Here is a 17,432-nt window from a genome sequence, read left to right on the forward strand (position 1 = left end):
TCCCTTACCATACTTACCTTGTTGCCGGAGTATGCTGCAACTGCGACCGTGTCCGCCACTCAAGGAGGCCGGGCAGCCCCCACCAGGGCCGGCCTTAGGGGTGCACGGCCGCACAGGGCTTAAATTAAAACATCAGGTTTTGTTTTTTTAACTTTATTTAACTTCCTCCATGTTAAATAAAGTTAAACAAACTTTATTTAACATGAAGGATGTTAAAGTAAACCCCCCCCCCCCGATGTTTTAATTTAAGCCGTGTGCGGCCGCGCACCCCTAGGGCCGGCCCTGGTGGGGGTTGCCTGGCCTCCTAGAGAGGCGGACACGGTCGCAGTTGCTGCGGGCTTAAGGGGCAGGTGCCCCTTATGCCCTGCGTTAATGCGGCCGCATAGGCCCATTCAGTCCGGTCCTGACTGAGCCTATTTTAAGGTAGGTGCCTGGAGCTGCAGCTCCATCAGCCCCTACGTTAATCCGGCCCTGGGCCGCCCGGCCCACCGGGAAAATGCCCGGTGTGCCCGATGGCCAGTCCGGGCCTGCATGTGTGTCATAAAAGGTCATATTTTGTATCCAGGCCACCATGGCGCTGGGTAGTGAAATTCCAATCATGGAGTTGTAGTCTTAAGCAGTTGAGGTGTCATCCCTGTCATAGGTAGACCTCCTCTACCCACTGTAGAAGCTTATGTCTTACCCAGCAATTATACAACACGGAAATGAGGACCCCAAAGCCCGAGCCAACGTTCACCCTTGATTAGTACCCTAAATATCTAGTTCAGTCATCGGAGAACTGTTGTTGTGGTAGTGATAAGCTGTGGAAGAACACAGTGTTCTGACCGACCAGAGATTCATAGACAGAGGACAAACCAAGTGCCAGGAAGTGTCTGTGAAACAGCTAGGGACAAATGACCGTGTATTAAGCAAAATGTCCAGTTATGTGAAAATTCCCTCTAAAGGGAAAAATGATGCTGAAATGATTCACTAAAAGTAATACATAATTGAGGCAAGAAAATGGATGTTTTCCACTGCACTTTAAATATTTTAAGGGCTTTCAAGTCATCCTTCTTTCTGAAAATGATTGTAATTTAACAATATATACTTGTATTTTTCTTTCTACAATAGGCAGCACCTCATATTTCTCACACAGTATGTACACAGACTTTCACTTTAGATGAATTAACCCCTGACTCTGCTAAAGGTTCCAGAGACCAACACTCTCACGTAACATTAAAGAGGTTAACGACAAAAAGTGGGGAACATAAACACAGCAGGTCTATTACATTGGTTGCTGCGCCACTTTTACCTCTTTACACTAAAATTGTACTTAACCCCATTGTTTATTACCCTTCAGGAAAACAAAGGGTCTTCTTTTGTGGCTCCTTTTTATGTATTACAAAATGTTTTGGTCTGTTATTGTCTTCCGCTTAGTTTTAATGTGTTTCACTCAACTAAGCTATGAGTTTAAAGGTTAATTGAGATAAAATATTTCACTTCAGTATGCATTAAAAAAAATAAAAAATGCCCAGGCGCTATGAGTTTCTCAAGCAAAAAGGCCTAGTCTTACCTTGTTTGATGTATAGGGTATTTTTTTTAACTATGCATAATGCAGGGCCAGCTCTGCATTTCTTGAGATGGACCTCACCATAGGCCCTTTATAATGCATAGTAAAGTGAGCGGGGTGAGATGTTTAACTCACCAAGGAATGTGAATAAAAACCAAGTTTAGTGAATAAAAACTTAAGCAAATTTGAGTTTACCCAGGTTTTTAAAGTCAGCCAAATTTCCTTGTCAACCAATTTCCTTGTGCCAGTTCAGTGACTCTTATTATATACTATAACCTAGAACAAAAGTCGCATCTTTACGTGTTGACAGTACACATTTTTAGTGATGTGAACTTTGTTTAACCCATTATATACTAATAAATATTTAGCTCACCAAATGCCACTTTGCCTCCCCCTCCTCTGTAATCCTTGGCTCACTGGATCTAGAAGGGTTAATGCTTTTTATGCAAACAAATCTTTAATTAATTAAGTTCTGTTCTCTTGGGGGGAGAAAACCCATTAAACTATTTTCCTTTTGCAGTAAGTTAATTTCCTGCTGAAACAGATTGTTTTATGAAAAGAGGGGAAAAGGAGACGTGAAATATTTGTCAATGTTCAGTTTGTTTCTCAATGTTTTTTCGTTTCGTTGGCTGTTTTAGTATAGGGCCGGTTCCTCATTCTCTTTAAAAAGGCTGAAAGTTATTTTCAAATGTGTCCTTAATCCTGATGAGATAAAATCTTAGTTTGGCTCCTTGAAGAGAAACAAAAGGTTGGTTACAACAAATCTTTGTTGTCTTCAAGTGCAAAAGACTCAGACTCACAAATATGTAAGCAAAGAGGTCACAGGTAGGAGCTACTGAATGCAGAAATATATTGAGGAATGCCAGACAGGGTGTGAAAGTTGGTAGTTTGTACAGTATCCCTCAGGAGACAACATCAGACAAGGGGAGAAAGAAGATACCTCAATTTATGCAGTGAGGTAGTAATCGAGACACAGAAAAGGCTAGAATATAAAATCATAAACAAGAATAGATATCCTCTGTTTTCTAGATGTTGATGACCATGGCTTCAATCACACTGTTTCGAATTACAGCCCAGATAGTCACTAACCATGTCATACTTTTTATTGGGCCAAAAAAGAAACAGATCTCGAGTTAGCTAAAGAAGAAACCTCTGCGATCCTGAAAGCATACTTTATACGTTGTTTCATGTTGGCCCGATTAAAAGTATCACCTAAGACCGAAGAGTTTATTTAGACTACAATTGGAGGTGTGTGTGATGTAAGAATACATATATATTTATGTATGATACAATATATATATATATATATATATATATATATATATATATATATATATATATATATAGTGTTTCCTTGTTAATGTTAGTCTGCACAGAACATAAGAAATTTCTGCCATTCAGGTGATTTGATCAGAATAGCTGCATTTTGTCTCTGGTCAGATGACTAAACTGAATTCATTTTTCTAAAAAAAATAATTAATCCTGACTTTTTTCTTTCTAGAAGATATCAATAACGAGATAGAGTGCACTAAACATAGTCAGAAATTCACTACAAACAAAAACAGTGGCTTGTGCATTGCCATTACCAAAAAGACCTCAGCTTGCCTCTTTGTGCTCAGTAGATGGTTTATGGGAATAGTAGTAGACAGCAGTTGTCCGTTCAGCCGATCACTGATAAATAAGCAGGGCAAGTTAGATCAGTAACAGGGGTGGCAAGTGAGTGAAAGAGTGTCACATATAAAGGTGGCTGGGGGGTGTTGGGAGGGCGAATAAAATAGAATCAGCAGGAGAGCAAAGAATGAATTAAGGGTCTTGAAATGACTGAGGAGTGTGAGAGAAAGCTCTGCTCAGAAAGTGAATGGTGTGAGATTTAGGGAGAAATGAGAACAAGGAGAATCCTGTAATAAATAAAAGGAATGAGATCACAGAGAATCATTAAAGAGTTTAATTGATGATTAAGAAGAGGCAGAAATAAAATGGAGTGGCGATGAAGACTAAGAAAAAAAGAAAGACTTTTTAGTTTTCGGCTTGGTTCCTGTTGAGTAGCCTTTCTGTTCTATGACCAGACTTCCCCTCACCTGTAGTCACAGGATATGTCTTAGGGACACAGTGGCAGCAATGTGTTATGACAAAAGTGGTGCAGTCTCCATCGCAACCACTGGAATGCTTCTGCTGATTGCCTTACGTTCCACTAGAACTATTTTATAGTGTTGCACTATTACATGCTTTCAAGAGCACATTGGATACCGCTATCCTAATGAGAAGGCCCATCCTAACAATCCTCTAGATTGTAAGCTCGTTTGAGCAGGGCCTCCTCACCTTTTGTCTCTATAAGTCAAACTGTTATGTTACATACTACTTGTTATGTCCGTCTACCCATTGTACATCGCTACGGAATTTGATGGCGCTATATAAAACAATAATAATAATGAATTTACATGATACCTCCATGTCATACTACATTAGCCATGATGGCACATTGCCCCTAATAAAATATCTACTCTGAATCTGACTTTTAATGACGGACTTGGAGTGATACTTGATTCATGGTTGATAAACAGTGTGTAGACTGGCTGCCATGAGCTTAATCTTTGTTTTAATAAGAATGAATCAGCATTGGTTGCCATTTTCAGTTTGTTGTAAGATTAACCCGTTTATGGGTGCCAGGATTGACAATGCTGCACTAGAAGGCTCTGACTACCAGGGTAATGAATCAGTGCAAGCAGATCGCATCACATTAGAAAATTAGCTGGATCCTGGCCAATGTTTAGAGGCATGTCCTTTAAATTCTCCTCAAGCTGCTGCTGATTTCTGCAAGACGTCAGTGACATGCTAAATCCCATTAAATGTCATAGCTTGGATATATTTAAAAAAAACACTCATCTTAAAGGCATATAGTCCCATGCATCAGCCTTTCCACCCTCATAGGTAGTGTTACAGAGATGAGCATTTTCACAGCCCTATCAAGGCTCTATGACAAGCTTTTTCTTAAGACACAGATGAAATGCACTACCTACCCATACCCTGGTACTAAGTTTGTTTCTGTATAAAGCTATATAAGGTACCCAGCAGGCTCCATATCCTCTTATGCTGCAACTCCCACAATTCACCTTGTAGGGTCAACCTGATATAGACCAACATGTCATGGGTAAACAATATGTTTTGCTCTTGAAGGTGATAATGAGAAACAAGAGGGCAAGAGCTGTCCTTGTAAACCAGTAGGGCTGGATATGGCCAGAGAAATGCTGTACACACAGTGATGATCAACAGCTCTTGAATAGTGTTTAACTACAGATCACAGTATATTGTATTTGGCTACGTTGGCATTAACTAAGGTTTATAGGAGTAAGCTTAAAAATAGCTGAAGAGCTATGCTCTAAATCTAAAGGACAATTTCACTGTAAAGGCTCTGGAACCAAGTTGTTTACCATTCTTGTTCTAAAGGCACTGCTTATTCCACTTGGTAAGCACATCCAAGTCGTGTACTACTCAGAAGACAAAGTACACCTTAAATTGTACACCTCAAGGCCTAAAGGCCAATCTGATGTCTCAGTCTTCTCAGACGTCTTCCCTCCTGGAGATTAGTCTCTTTCAAATCTCAGTAACTTCTATGTGTCTTTTCCAGCAAAAAAACAGGCTGTGGCCAGTTTCTCCTCACTCACATTGCCTTGGGAAGCACTTTGAATGCGCATTTGATAGAGGGAATGTTCTTGAGATAGGCAGTGGCCCTGCTGACTTCACTCAGAGAGATAAAGAGGTGTCTGATATTATATCTGCCTGAATTCCTTCCTGTACCTTTTCTCTCTGGATGCCATTTGATATGGTATCTTTTAGATTATACTAAGCATCCCCAATGTAGAGTAACACTTGCACCAGTAGAGATTGTGGATGAAAATCCAATGCATATGCTGCTTAATACCTATAATGACATGGCTGCCATCTAAAGATATGCCGTAATTGAATGGCTTGGGGGGCATAAGACGGTGCTTTTATTAAGAAGTTTGTACACCGCTAGAAACAAGGAATATATTGTGGCACAGTATGGGTTAAAAAGTGACTAAGCAGAGGAGCAAATTCTTTTTCAAGAGGCCTTTAATTTGAAGCTAGTCCCCAGAAGTCCTTTGGCTTCCCCTATCCGTCAGTCCCCATTTGTCACTCCTCCTAATGACCTGCATGACAGATTAGATCATTTTGTCACAATTATAGTAGACAAAAGAGTCAGGCAAAGGAGAGTTGCTGGGTTTTTTCCCTGCAAGAAATAAGTGAGTCTGAATTGAAAAGACATTTGAGTAAGATTTGCATTATGTCTAAGTGGTTATCCCAAAGAACCTTTTCATATGCGCAGAAGGCTTTTTTTCATCTTCTATTTTTTTTATTCTTCAATCTCTTTAAGTTAAGAGGTAATTTTTTTTCTCCCCTTGTATTTTTCTAAAGCTGCTAGAACAAAGGACGGTTGATATTACTTGCTCCTTGTTATGTCTCTGTGAAGCCTTGGGGATTTTTACGCCTCTCTCTCATTAGGGAAACAAATTGCCTCCAATAAATATTGAGCTGGAATGGCACAAGAGAAATGATTTTCTTTATCTGTGTTATAGCCAAACGGAACAGTTTTAAGCTCTTTAACCATGGCTGATGTCTCTCCCAGAATTCCTTGGGATTCTCAAAAAGATTCTCGAATGTTTTCTTTTTGCCATGTTCATTTGTAAAAAGAAAATTGAATATATAGCCATATTGGTCCAAGAGATGGCCCAATAAAAGGTTTCAAGTTCTTAAGTAAAGACTACTTACCTAGTAACTGACCGTTTAGAGCCTTTTTGAACCCTTCTGTGAGCAATACTAAATGCTGGCAAATGTGATCTTTTCCTCCTCACAGCCTCGGTTTTCTCAGAAATAGACCAAAACATGACACATTACTTATATGTTATATGGAAAGTTACACATGTGATGAAAAGGGTAGGAGCTCACCTGGTGAGTACACGGACACGGTTGTGGAACAACACCAAAGAGGCTGCGAGGCATAAGATCCAGATCTCACATGGTAGTAAAAGAGGGATCTTACTTAGGGGGTTGTGGGGGGTTTTGTACATTTTTTTGTACATTTATACATCTTCATTACAATGTACTTAAAAAAAAAACACAAGGAAATATATCTTTAGGTCATGTAAAAGAAATTATTATTATTATTATTATCCTTTATTTATATAGCGCCAACAGTTTACGCAGCGCTTAATACAATACATAAATTCAAGGGATATGACAAGACAAGAATTGACAGACTAAGACAAACCGATACATTTGGTGGAGAGAGCCCTGCTCGCAAGCTTACAATCTAATGAATAAGCTTTTCATGACCTTACATTTTTCCTGGCTTCTTCCCAGTAGTTATAACTTATTCACACTATACAATTTAGTCTTAAAAGCATGTTATTTGTAAAAAAAAAAAAAAGAATCTACGATGGGTATAAGTAAACTTTTCTAGAGATCCATAAAAGTGGTGCATTTATACACATTTTGTCTCTAACACTGTATAATTAAAAGAATTGATGTATAATGCTACAGTTTTACACTATCATTGTATCATGGTATCTATAGAGGGCCAGCAGATTCATTAGCACTATTACAATAGTCTACAAGAAATTCACAGTGCACATTTTGTTGATGCGTTTTCCCTCTATGGGTCACTTAACCCACCAAGGATTCACTGTTGTCTTTACAAATTATCCCCAATCTGGGAAGCAATACATTGATTGCCCGGCATGCAGTGGTTAAGGATGTCATTGTAGTAAGCGTTCCCGTAGCAGTGGTCACGCGACCGGTCTTCTCTTGCTTTGGAGAAGGATGTGAGAGCTGCTTCTGGTGCAGCTTCCGCTTCAGATACATGGCAGGGAATCAACACTCCCAGGCAAACTTTGATTCAGCAGTTTTCTTCTTGGCACCCACCAACACATCATGAATCTCAACTCATTCTAGGACCAGAGGAAGGAAGGGTCCTAAATTCCACATTAAAAGATTGCACAATTTTAACCCGTTGGCTTCCAAGAGGAAATGGATTTTTATTTCAGAATACCGGTAATCGGACTCGCATAATTCGCTGACAGTGAAATGTGCTTATTTATGCTACATATTTTTGAAATGTGTTTCTTTTAAACATGGTAATTTTAAGAATTTTGTCCAATGGCATTTTTTGGCAAGCTCTTTGTAAATGATGAAAAGCAGGGCCGGACTGGAAACTACACGACGGCCCTGGCTCTTTAAGGCTGGTGGCCACCTAATTTGTACTCCCGTAACATGTGGCCATGTATAGCCAGCCAGTGGCCGCACATCACAAGACCCTATCTGCTGCTGTCAGCCAGCTGCCCATTGACCTAGGCCTGCTGGAAAGTGTTTTGAGGTCACTATATATATGTGACGGGGATCAGCTGTCTTTCATATGGACATTACATACTGTCCTCCAAATGAACATAGAATCGTAAGGGACAAGAGAGTTTTAAGGCAGAGACCCCTGAAATGAAATGCTCTCCAGCCTATTGCTGTGTAAAACTCCATTTATATTATTATCTAGTCTGACACCGATTAGGAAGAGATGGTTCAATTTTCTAAATGAGCAGCTAGCTCAACCATTAACCCTTTAACAGTCCATCACAAGGATTCTGCAGTAGCGATTTGCAATAAAATGGTTCCAATAAAGATATTTGTGAAAAACCTGACTTATGTTGAGATTCAAAGGCCCTACTAGACAGGTGTTGGTGTTCAGCTGGAATTATCACTGTTTCAATAGTACGATTAGTGGTGTATACTATTAATCGGCAGTCTTTTTTTATACGTTCTTTCTCTGCAAAAGGAGGTGATACAAGTTTATTAAATCGTGTCAGCTTCAAGCTAGTAAATTGTAAGTTTGCAGGATTTTCACTGTCCCTATTGTATCAGCACTATAGAACCTGCTGGCACTAAATACATGTAATGCAATGCGTAATACGTCAGTCTTATTATCATGAGACAGCCTCAGTAGGCTTAATCAGATCTTGAAACTATTTATGGGGCTGTTTTGTGGTTAACATACTACTCATTTCACATTGTGTATCACTAAGGAGTATCCTTGGTATTACCCTCAAAGACTGACTTTAGAATCGTGCAGTAGACAGCTTTGGCCTTTTGAATAGCGTATCGGTTTATATAGAGCTGTGTCAGGTTTGCACAGACATCCTTCCTCATTAGGAAGTCACACTTCTTTTAATAGACAGTCTTACATCTTTTATACCTAGAAGATGTCTCTGGTGGTCTCGGTTTTTCGTTTGGACGGAGCCAGAACACCTCGCAGCCTCTGGCAGTGGAAGAGTTCATTAAATTAACATCAGGAGTTTTCAGTGGTCTGGCTTCAGAGGCAGTCACCATGGTAACGGCTTTATTAACCAGCTGCCCTAACGACGCGGGGACAGGGTTGGAGAAGGGGAGGGAGTGGGAGAAAGATAGAATCCGAGTCTCTGAAAGTCAAGGAGGCCCTTTGAAGATGGGACCCCAACTGAGATGGGCAGACTGCAGAGTCCTTCTTGCAAAGTCTGCGGGGCTTTTATGTGTAAGCTTCAGATTTGGGAGCTGCAAGACTGGTCTTTTACCTGGGTTAAGGCTGTTCTCATCATCTTGTGACCTTGAACAAATGACCTTATTTGTCATTTTTGTTACCATTTAGAGGGGGTATAAAGAGAGTACACAACAAAGAAACAAAGAAAACGGGGCTTTTAATTCTCACACCAAAGAAAGAATATCTCACATGGACTGGAGAACATCTTGATATAGTTCTATCCAAATGTCTTAAGGGGTGCTCTACATTTAATTTGTACATCATACATGGGTTTTACAGCTGATTCATAAAAATTATGTATTTTAATATTTAAATAATACTTTAAGGGGAATGTTTGGCCAGCAGTAATCAAAGCAGTAGCTTGCTTTATTTATCACCCCCTACACTTGCTTAGTAATTCAGTGTCTTAAATACAGTTTCCCTTCTGCCATAGGATATCTGGTGCCAAAAGGCAACAACATATAATAATTAACCATTAATTGTAAGATATATCATTGTTTGCAGGGATATTAAGCATTCCAACAAAAAGATCATAGCTTAATTTGTGCCTAAAGGGTACATTGATGACAAATTTGTGGTTACACAATACCAAAAGTGTCACTCTTAAGTATGGACAGCCCCCTTTTGGGCCTTAATGCCCCTGGCCTGCTTTCCTCTAACTTAAATACATCATTCTTCTTCTAAATGCCTTATTGGTTACATAAATAACTATTTAGAGGTCACAAAGCTACATAACCCCCCCAGCCACACTCCTAAATAGGTGATCGGTCATGGTTCATGTGATATGGCTATGGCCATGATTCATTCTATCACTGGGTGGGCCATTTCTGTGGGTAAAAAAATGTACAATTATTTTATGGGTTATAGATAGGAGAAAAGAGTTTACAGAGCATTTCTAGCTCTAGATGTGTGAGGTCAGGGTTGTGGAATTTATAGTTTGCCAGCTGTTTGAGGTCAGCTCCCATAAGCCTGTGCCATCAGCCCATGGTTGCTGCAGTTCATTGACAGCTGCAAAGCAATACACTTCTGTCATTATGTCAAGAGTGCAAAGCTTCTGTAAAGTTAGTATATGGGATCTGTAGAATAACAGAATTTTCTGTTACTGACGTGATGATGTCCTGTAACTCTTTAAGTACATCACCCCAATAGGACAACCACATAAGCAGTATGTAAGATTTATACATTCTCAGAAGGGAATCCATAATCTAGATATGCTTCCTACATACTGCATGTACACTATATGGAAAATATTATACCATTACACTGATAGGAACTTTGATGCATTCTAAATACATAGACATTAATATGAAGATTTTGGCATGTTTCCGGGGGGGATTTTTGACCATTAATCCAGACCATGTCTTTTTGGACCTTGCTTTATGCACCACTATAGACAGGGCCGGCCCAAGGCAAAATGCCGCCTGGGGCGAATTTTAAAATGCCGCCCCCCCCCCTTATCTACCCTTCCTCTCCCTCCGTCCCTGCCGCCCCCCCCATATTATCTACCCTTCCTCCTCCCCCTTGTACTTACCTTTCAGCAGTCCTGCGGCGAGTCTCCCTGTTCGGTCTCGGTGCCGGCTTTTAATGCTGAGCACCGGAAATCTTCCGGCACTCAGCATTACAAGCCGGCACCGAGACCGAACAGGGAGACTCGCCGCAGAGGAGAGAGAGGGGGCGCCGAGCGGGTACTGACAGCTTGGTAAGCGAAAACCACTCGGTGCCCCTTTCTTTTAAAAAAACAAAAAAAAAACAAAAAGGGCTTGGGGCGGCAAAGTGCCGCCCCTTCAAAAGTGCCGCCTGGAGCGGTTGCCCCACTTGGCTCCATTGTCGGGCCGGCCCTGACTACAGACAAAAGTACTGAAATCAGGGTTTGGGCTATGCCCAATAAAGGAAAATTTTAATGCTTCAGCATACCAAGAAATTTTGGACAATGCTATGCTTTCAACTTTGTGGGAACAGTTTGGGGAAGGCCTATTTCTATTCCAGCATGACTGTGCCCCAGTGCAAGGTCCATGAAGACATGGTTGGATGAGATGGTATTTAGAATGCAATGTCATCAAAGTCCTTGTTGGTGTAATGTTCAGGTTTCCCAATACTTGTGTCCATATTGTGTATTGACATATGCTGGCTGTTGGTCCCTGTTGGTGTAATGGTCTGGTGTCCCAATACTTTTGTCCATATAGTGTATTGACATATGCTGGCAACATGTAAATTGTATAATGAAAAATATGGTCATCCTAAGGCCTATTGTTAATATGTACACACTCAGAAAAGCAGAGCATCAAAGGTTGGGTAATGTGAACTATGTTATTACAGTTGTGGACTAAATTTTCCCATAAAGCCCTTCCAAAGCTCTAGCAGAGCATGATGGGAACTGTAATCTACAGCAGCGTTGTTACCCATCATTGGTTTATGTTATGTTCATTTTCACAGTTGTGCCTATTACAAGGAGAGGAAGAAAGGTTATAGGAAGCAGCAGGGTATTTATACAGTCGATCGACGGATAAGTAATTCCCACACTGGGGTGGTTAGATGAAATATTAGTTTAAGGATTGGCAGTACTTCCAGCAGTTTATTGCCTTTGGGGGAGAATGGTGATAATTTGCATCCTGACTAGTTATTTTGATATCTTTGGCACATGTCTTAATGCTCCCTTCTTCCAGCAGTGGAAGCCGCTCTCAGAATGTCCCTGTAGTTCTGGCTTCTTGGCCAGCATCTGACACTATCGCTGTCATAATGGGCCGCCGGGCTACTCTAAGCCTTTGGTTCGGATGGTTGGTTTAATCCATCTCCTGACACTTGCCAGCCCCCCCCCCTTCATTCCTTCAAACCCTCCACATTCTCAGCATGACACCATGTTACAATCAAATGGCTATTCAAATATGCAAATCCCACCACGTGCAGACAGAATGCAAATTGTCACCCTTCCCACCCCCCAGAGGCGATGAATTTTTAACTAAGAGCCAGCAAGATTCAATGGAGCCTTCTCATTTCCCCCGTAGTTTTCTCTCCATTAACACAGCCAGCATTTTTTTAATGCTAGTCTTTGTTAAGAAGCAGTATATATATATTAAATACATTAATTGGATATTGTCTTAAATTGTGGCAAATTTGCAAAATTATTATGCAAAAAAGGGGAAGACGAGATATTTACATGTATGTAATTTCCTTTGAAAATAGCATATAGGAATGAAAATAGTTCAAAGCCTATGCTTGTTATTGATGAGAAAATTGCTATTTATTGGGAGGTGAGTAAATGCTTGGTATGGTCCATAGTTAGAGATGGGGTATGATTCAACAACATACCTGTTCTGCACAAGGAAATAAATCCATGGGGGAATGCTGTCCTCTTTACTTAGGATATAGGAAGGGCAATTGTTGGAGTCTTATCTTCCTCAAAAATGTATGTTTCTGGGCTAAAACCACCCAGTTAATACTGTTGTCAATTTTTGTAGACCAAATTTCTGAGAAGGTTCCACTTTTCTACACTGCACAATCAATAAATAAACATTTCTTGTTCTCCTCAGATTCGGGCAGATGGCCCTCCCCATGGTGGCATTCAGTACGAAGTGGTTCATATCATGCGAGATGGGGGTCCTATACTGAGAGATATGGCTTTCTCCACCGACAACAAGTATTTGTATGTCATGTCAGAGATACAGGTAAGGTTTGAGATGACACGATATGTTAAGCATACCCATTTATGAGCCTTGAAATGTATCGCGGTATGTGAAACAGGTCTAATCATGAGATTTCTGCATCCTACGAAACTGCACTCTAGAAGAATAAATTACAAATGTAATGGCCGGCCCTATACATGGCAAGAAGGACTACAAACCTTGTTACTCTCTGTGATTGCAACCAAACTGTAGAAACACTTAACATAAGGCAGACAGTGAGTTAGTGTACATCCCTTAGTGATGTATTCCAGGCATCCTAAAGAAATTAGAGTTCTATACACTGTCATTATATCTTACAGCACACAGACCTTCTGGTGATAACAGCAAACAATGTCACCACTTACACTGATCAAGTAGTAACAGTCTGACAATAATACATCACAGATCTTCTGCTAAATGTTTCAATGTCTTTAGCATGGAACACTTTAAAGCAGTGCTAGAGAACTTGTGGCTTCTTGTTGCTAAAATAGAACCCTTAGACTGGCCAAGAGTGATCGAAGTTGTACTTTTTTTCTAAATAGAATATTTAAAAATCATTATCAAAGCAAAATTGAGTATATTGGGGCAACTTGCTACAGTTGGAGTAATCAGTACATTTATAACATATATATTGTCTAATACTTAAACGGGAAATATACCTGTATCCCATTTAGTACGCCTTGCTACACTCCGAGCTCAGTTCCTTCACCTGCTGAATTTTAGTCACCGCAAATAAATGCTCAGAGAAAGTTATTTATAGAAAAACAAAATCCACTGGGTACTAGTATAAAACGTAATTTTTAATCCATAATTTAAAAACCACAGATTGCCAAAATGATCTCGCAATTACCTATGCATACAGGTGCGTAACTAGAAACCACAGGACCCTGGTGCGAAAGGGCCCCCATCAGCTGGTCTGTGCCATCATTGCCCCCAAACAACTTGCCTGTGCCCTCTTTGCCCTATGCCCTCTCTTCCAACAAACACTCTTGCACACATATGTAAACACAGTTACACACATGTACACATACTTACTAATACACACATACACATTAGTTCTAACACACACTCAGTAACACTTACACATCCATGCTCACAAACACCTACACATACATACACATCCATGCTCAGACACACACACTCACACAATTACACATCCATGCTCACACACACACACACAATTACACATCCATGCTAACAACCATACAAACAACCTCCCACCACTACTTACCTCTCACCGCTCCTGCAGCTAGGTTTCACCGCGGGTCGGAAGGGCCCTTTATAAACTATTTTGAACCAGCATGGGGAGACAGGAACAAGGGGTCGCAGGGGTCACACCGTGACCTCGATACTGGGTGACAGGATGTTCACTGACGCATTCAATACGAACAATGGAAGACAAAGTATTGGCCAATATACATACACTGGTGTAACTACAGGCCTGTGCCTCTAGGGGGCACGGTGTGACCCCTGCGACCCCTTGTTCCTGTCTCCCCGTGCTGGTTCAAAATAGTTTATAAAGGGCCCTTCCGACCCAGAGCGGTGCGACCGCTGTAGTTACATCAGTGTATGTATATTGGCCAATGTCTTGCATTGTCCGTAAAGAAGGTGGCCGTGAACACCAGCCTCTTCTGTTACACCAACAATGTAAGTACATCGGTAAGTATAGGCGGCCAGAGCCAGATAGACTGTCCTGACTAGTTTGGGAAAGTTAGTACTTGTGTCTTGCATCTTGGAAGCTAGCAGTGTACAGCATTGCCATCAAGAAAAAAAGTACCACATTTCTTTGTATAGGGTACTGACACAATGTAATAAAAAAAACACCTATTAACCTTTTAGATACAAATTATTGCACAGTGCCGTTGAATTGCATCTATCAAGCAGATCAACTGTAAAAAAAAATCTGCTCAGTGTCGATAAAAAATAATAAGAATGTAATAAATAAAGCAAGGTATGCGTAATTTTCCAAATCGCATTTTCCAAGGTGTCGGCTTTAGCCACCCTGCATCCGAAACACGGAAGCCTTTTCTCCACACCTCGTAATTGTTTGTGTCGGGTTTATGATAATTCAGAATTAAAGCGAGAGATGTTTAATCCTTTCCCCCGCTCGCCGCAGGAGACATTAATGCACGTTTTTCTCTTGCAAATTGACTTCTCCGTGTAAAGATTAGAGCGGCCGGGTTTGTTCTGTTTGGATAGCAGCCTCGTAGAATTCAGATTTCATGCAAATTTAGGGAAGTGATTCAAACTGCTGGCGGCTGTATAATGAAATACCAGCACAGGTACGGGATGTAGCAGGGTGGTAAGGCTTATCTGGCAAGAATCGATGAGTTTTAGGGTATCTTTTCAAATCATGATCACACGTCACCCATGAAACTCTAACATCCAGCGGGTGAAAGGTGAAGAAATGGTAAGATGTGTCAACTTAAAGAACCAATAACTTCTAGCAGAGGTCAGATATTGAGAAAATGTAATGGCGAGATGGATAGTCAAAGTGCTGCTGTCACTGAATAGAATGACAATATGTCTATTTAGCCTATACCTGTGTATTCCCTTACAGAATAAATGTGTTGTGCTAACCAACTTGCATCTAGCATGTGAGTCAAGTGTTATATCTTGATTGCTGCTTAATAAACATATACAAGGACAATGAAGTGACCTGGGAAAAATGGCTGCATGTACTGTAACCTACGAGTGCCAGAAACACAACTGACCATTTTCAGAGCTGTCGAGTCCCAAATGCAAAATGGCCCTCTTAATTATTTTATGTGTTTCAGACATGATTTGTGCGGTAATTAGTCAAACTACTGAAACTGACAGGTGGATTTCTTAATTGCTACTAATTGTTCTCCCTCCCCTCGCCATAGCTCTGGAAAAAAAAGTGGTGGCTTGTGGGTCCTAATTTGTAATTGCTAGCTATTTTGCGTATTGTTAATGGACACATATCTTTATGTGACAGCTAGTTAATTAGGTCAACAAATTCCTTTTTTTACATTGTGTGTATAATTATCCCACCTGAATGTGTTGCTCACCTAAAGACTTTGGTTAAAACGAGCCAACGGCGTTAGGCCCATGAATGAGATATCAATGCCTCAGTAGCTAGGATTAGCAGTTTTGTTTTCAGAACATATCCAATTTTCACAAGTTGCTGACCACCACCCCTGCAGCACGGGAAATATAGCTTGATTAAGGGATAGTTACCAACAAGCTGCAAATCACATATCATGAACAACACATTTTTATACCTGGTTTCACTTGACTTGATGAACACATAACACATACCTGGAAACTCTACAAGATTAATCCAGAGTGGATCTCTTCTTTCCCAGGTTTCTAGGTCACTTTCATCTTTCTCCTATTCCCCATCCGCATCCCCTCCTACTCTCAGACCATTTAAGGTTGTCCACACGTTGCCAGCTTTGCCACGTAGCAAAGCCACTTACTTCACCAAAGACAGGAGAGCTCTGAGTAGACTACCATGGGAAGTTTCCAGATATATAATTCACTACAAGGGTCCCACAGAATTGATGGGTAGGAGAAGTCACTCCTATTGAAGTACATATTATTTAGCCTTTAAAGGACTTTGTATGTGAAATATTCCTGTAATCTGTTTGGATTTTCTGTTGAAGTGCAAGGCAGGAATGTTGTAAAAATCTGCTGCTAACTCCCTGAGTTTTGTGACTGCACTGAAGCAGAGTTTTAGGTACCAAGTTCGTTTTGGGTCATAGTCACTGTTCTGCACCCTAAGATTTGATATTGGTCCTCAGAAGTTCAAAAGTTCAGGTTTAAATATATGTTATGTGTAACCTGGGAATTATCTGTACCAAAAGTCCAAGTTCAGTTAAGTAAACCCAAGCGATAATAATTCTGGGGAATCTATGACTAAGCCCTTTTTTTGTCTGCAGGTTGCTTACCTACGCAGCATACATGGGTCTGTCTATAAGATCAAAAGATTCAGAGAGGAAATTTGGGAGTAAACTGCATGAATTTGTTACATGTGGAACTATTATTTGGTATATTGTATAAAAATTTCAATGCACTTAAGAAATCTACCATGTAACTTGGTGGTAAATCCTGACTCCTTTTTTGTCCCTGTCCTGCAATTGCATATCTCCAGCTTTGTTTTAGCATTGTTAAAAAGGAACAAAAAAAGGGAGGGGGTGGTGGAAAATCCATTTAACCAAAGGAAGATAATTACAAGAAAAAGAAAAATGAAAATTTTCACATTGCCCATTTTTGGAAGTGGTGAAGTGTGAAATTTGAAATGAGAGCAGATATGCCTGGTATTCATCTTTTTCCTTCTTTTTCCATCTTTTTTTCTCCCTCTTTTCTTCATTATTTCATTTTTTTCCCTGATACTGTAACGCTTTGCACTAAATGAGTCCCATGGTTACTGAGCTGATCAGAAACGGGATTGCTCACACTGAGTGCGAACACAGAGACATAACTCACTGTGCGGGCAGCAGAGTTACAGAGTAGCGTAAATTATTCTATTTTATACTTTAATTAGTTTGAATTAGCAACGGGAATAGAGGCAGAAAATGATCCACCCAAGGGTGAAATGGAAAAAGGGATAGGGTGGGCCTCTTTGGTATATTAATATGAGTGGAGAATGAAATTCGTCTTGTATTATAGAAATCCTTCT

General features: G+C 40.3%; 1 protein-coding gene across 1 annotated transcript in view; it reads left to right on the forward strand.

Moving 5' to 3' along the window:
- Nucleotides 1-17,432, forward strand: part of LOC149298382 (plexin-A2-like) — a 134,408-nt gene that overhangs the window by 42,814 nt on the left and 74,162 nt on the right. Inside the window, exon 3 of the mRNA XM_089487583.1 lies at nucleotides 12,656-12,790. Within this exon, the coding sequence (XP_089343709.1) occupies nucleotides 12,656-12,790 (135 nt within the window). The remainder of the gene's footprint in view (nucleotides 1-12,655; nucleotides 12,791-17,432) is intronic.

Source organism: Sceloporus occidentalis, unplaced genomic scaffold, assembly GCF_023333645.1.
Source record: "Sceloporus occidentalis isolate IW3139 unplaced genomic scaffold, rSceOcc1.0.p SCAF_33, whole genome shotgun sequence".
NCBI classification, from domain to species: Eukaryota; Metazoa; Chordata; class Lepidosauria; order Squamata; family Phrynosomatidae; genus Sceloporus; species Sceloporus occidentalis.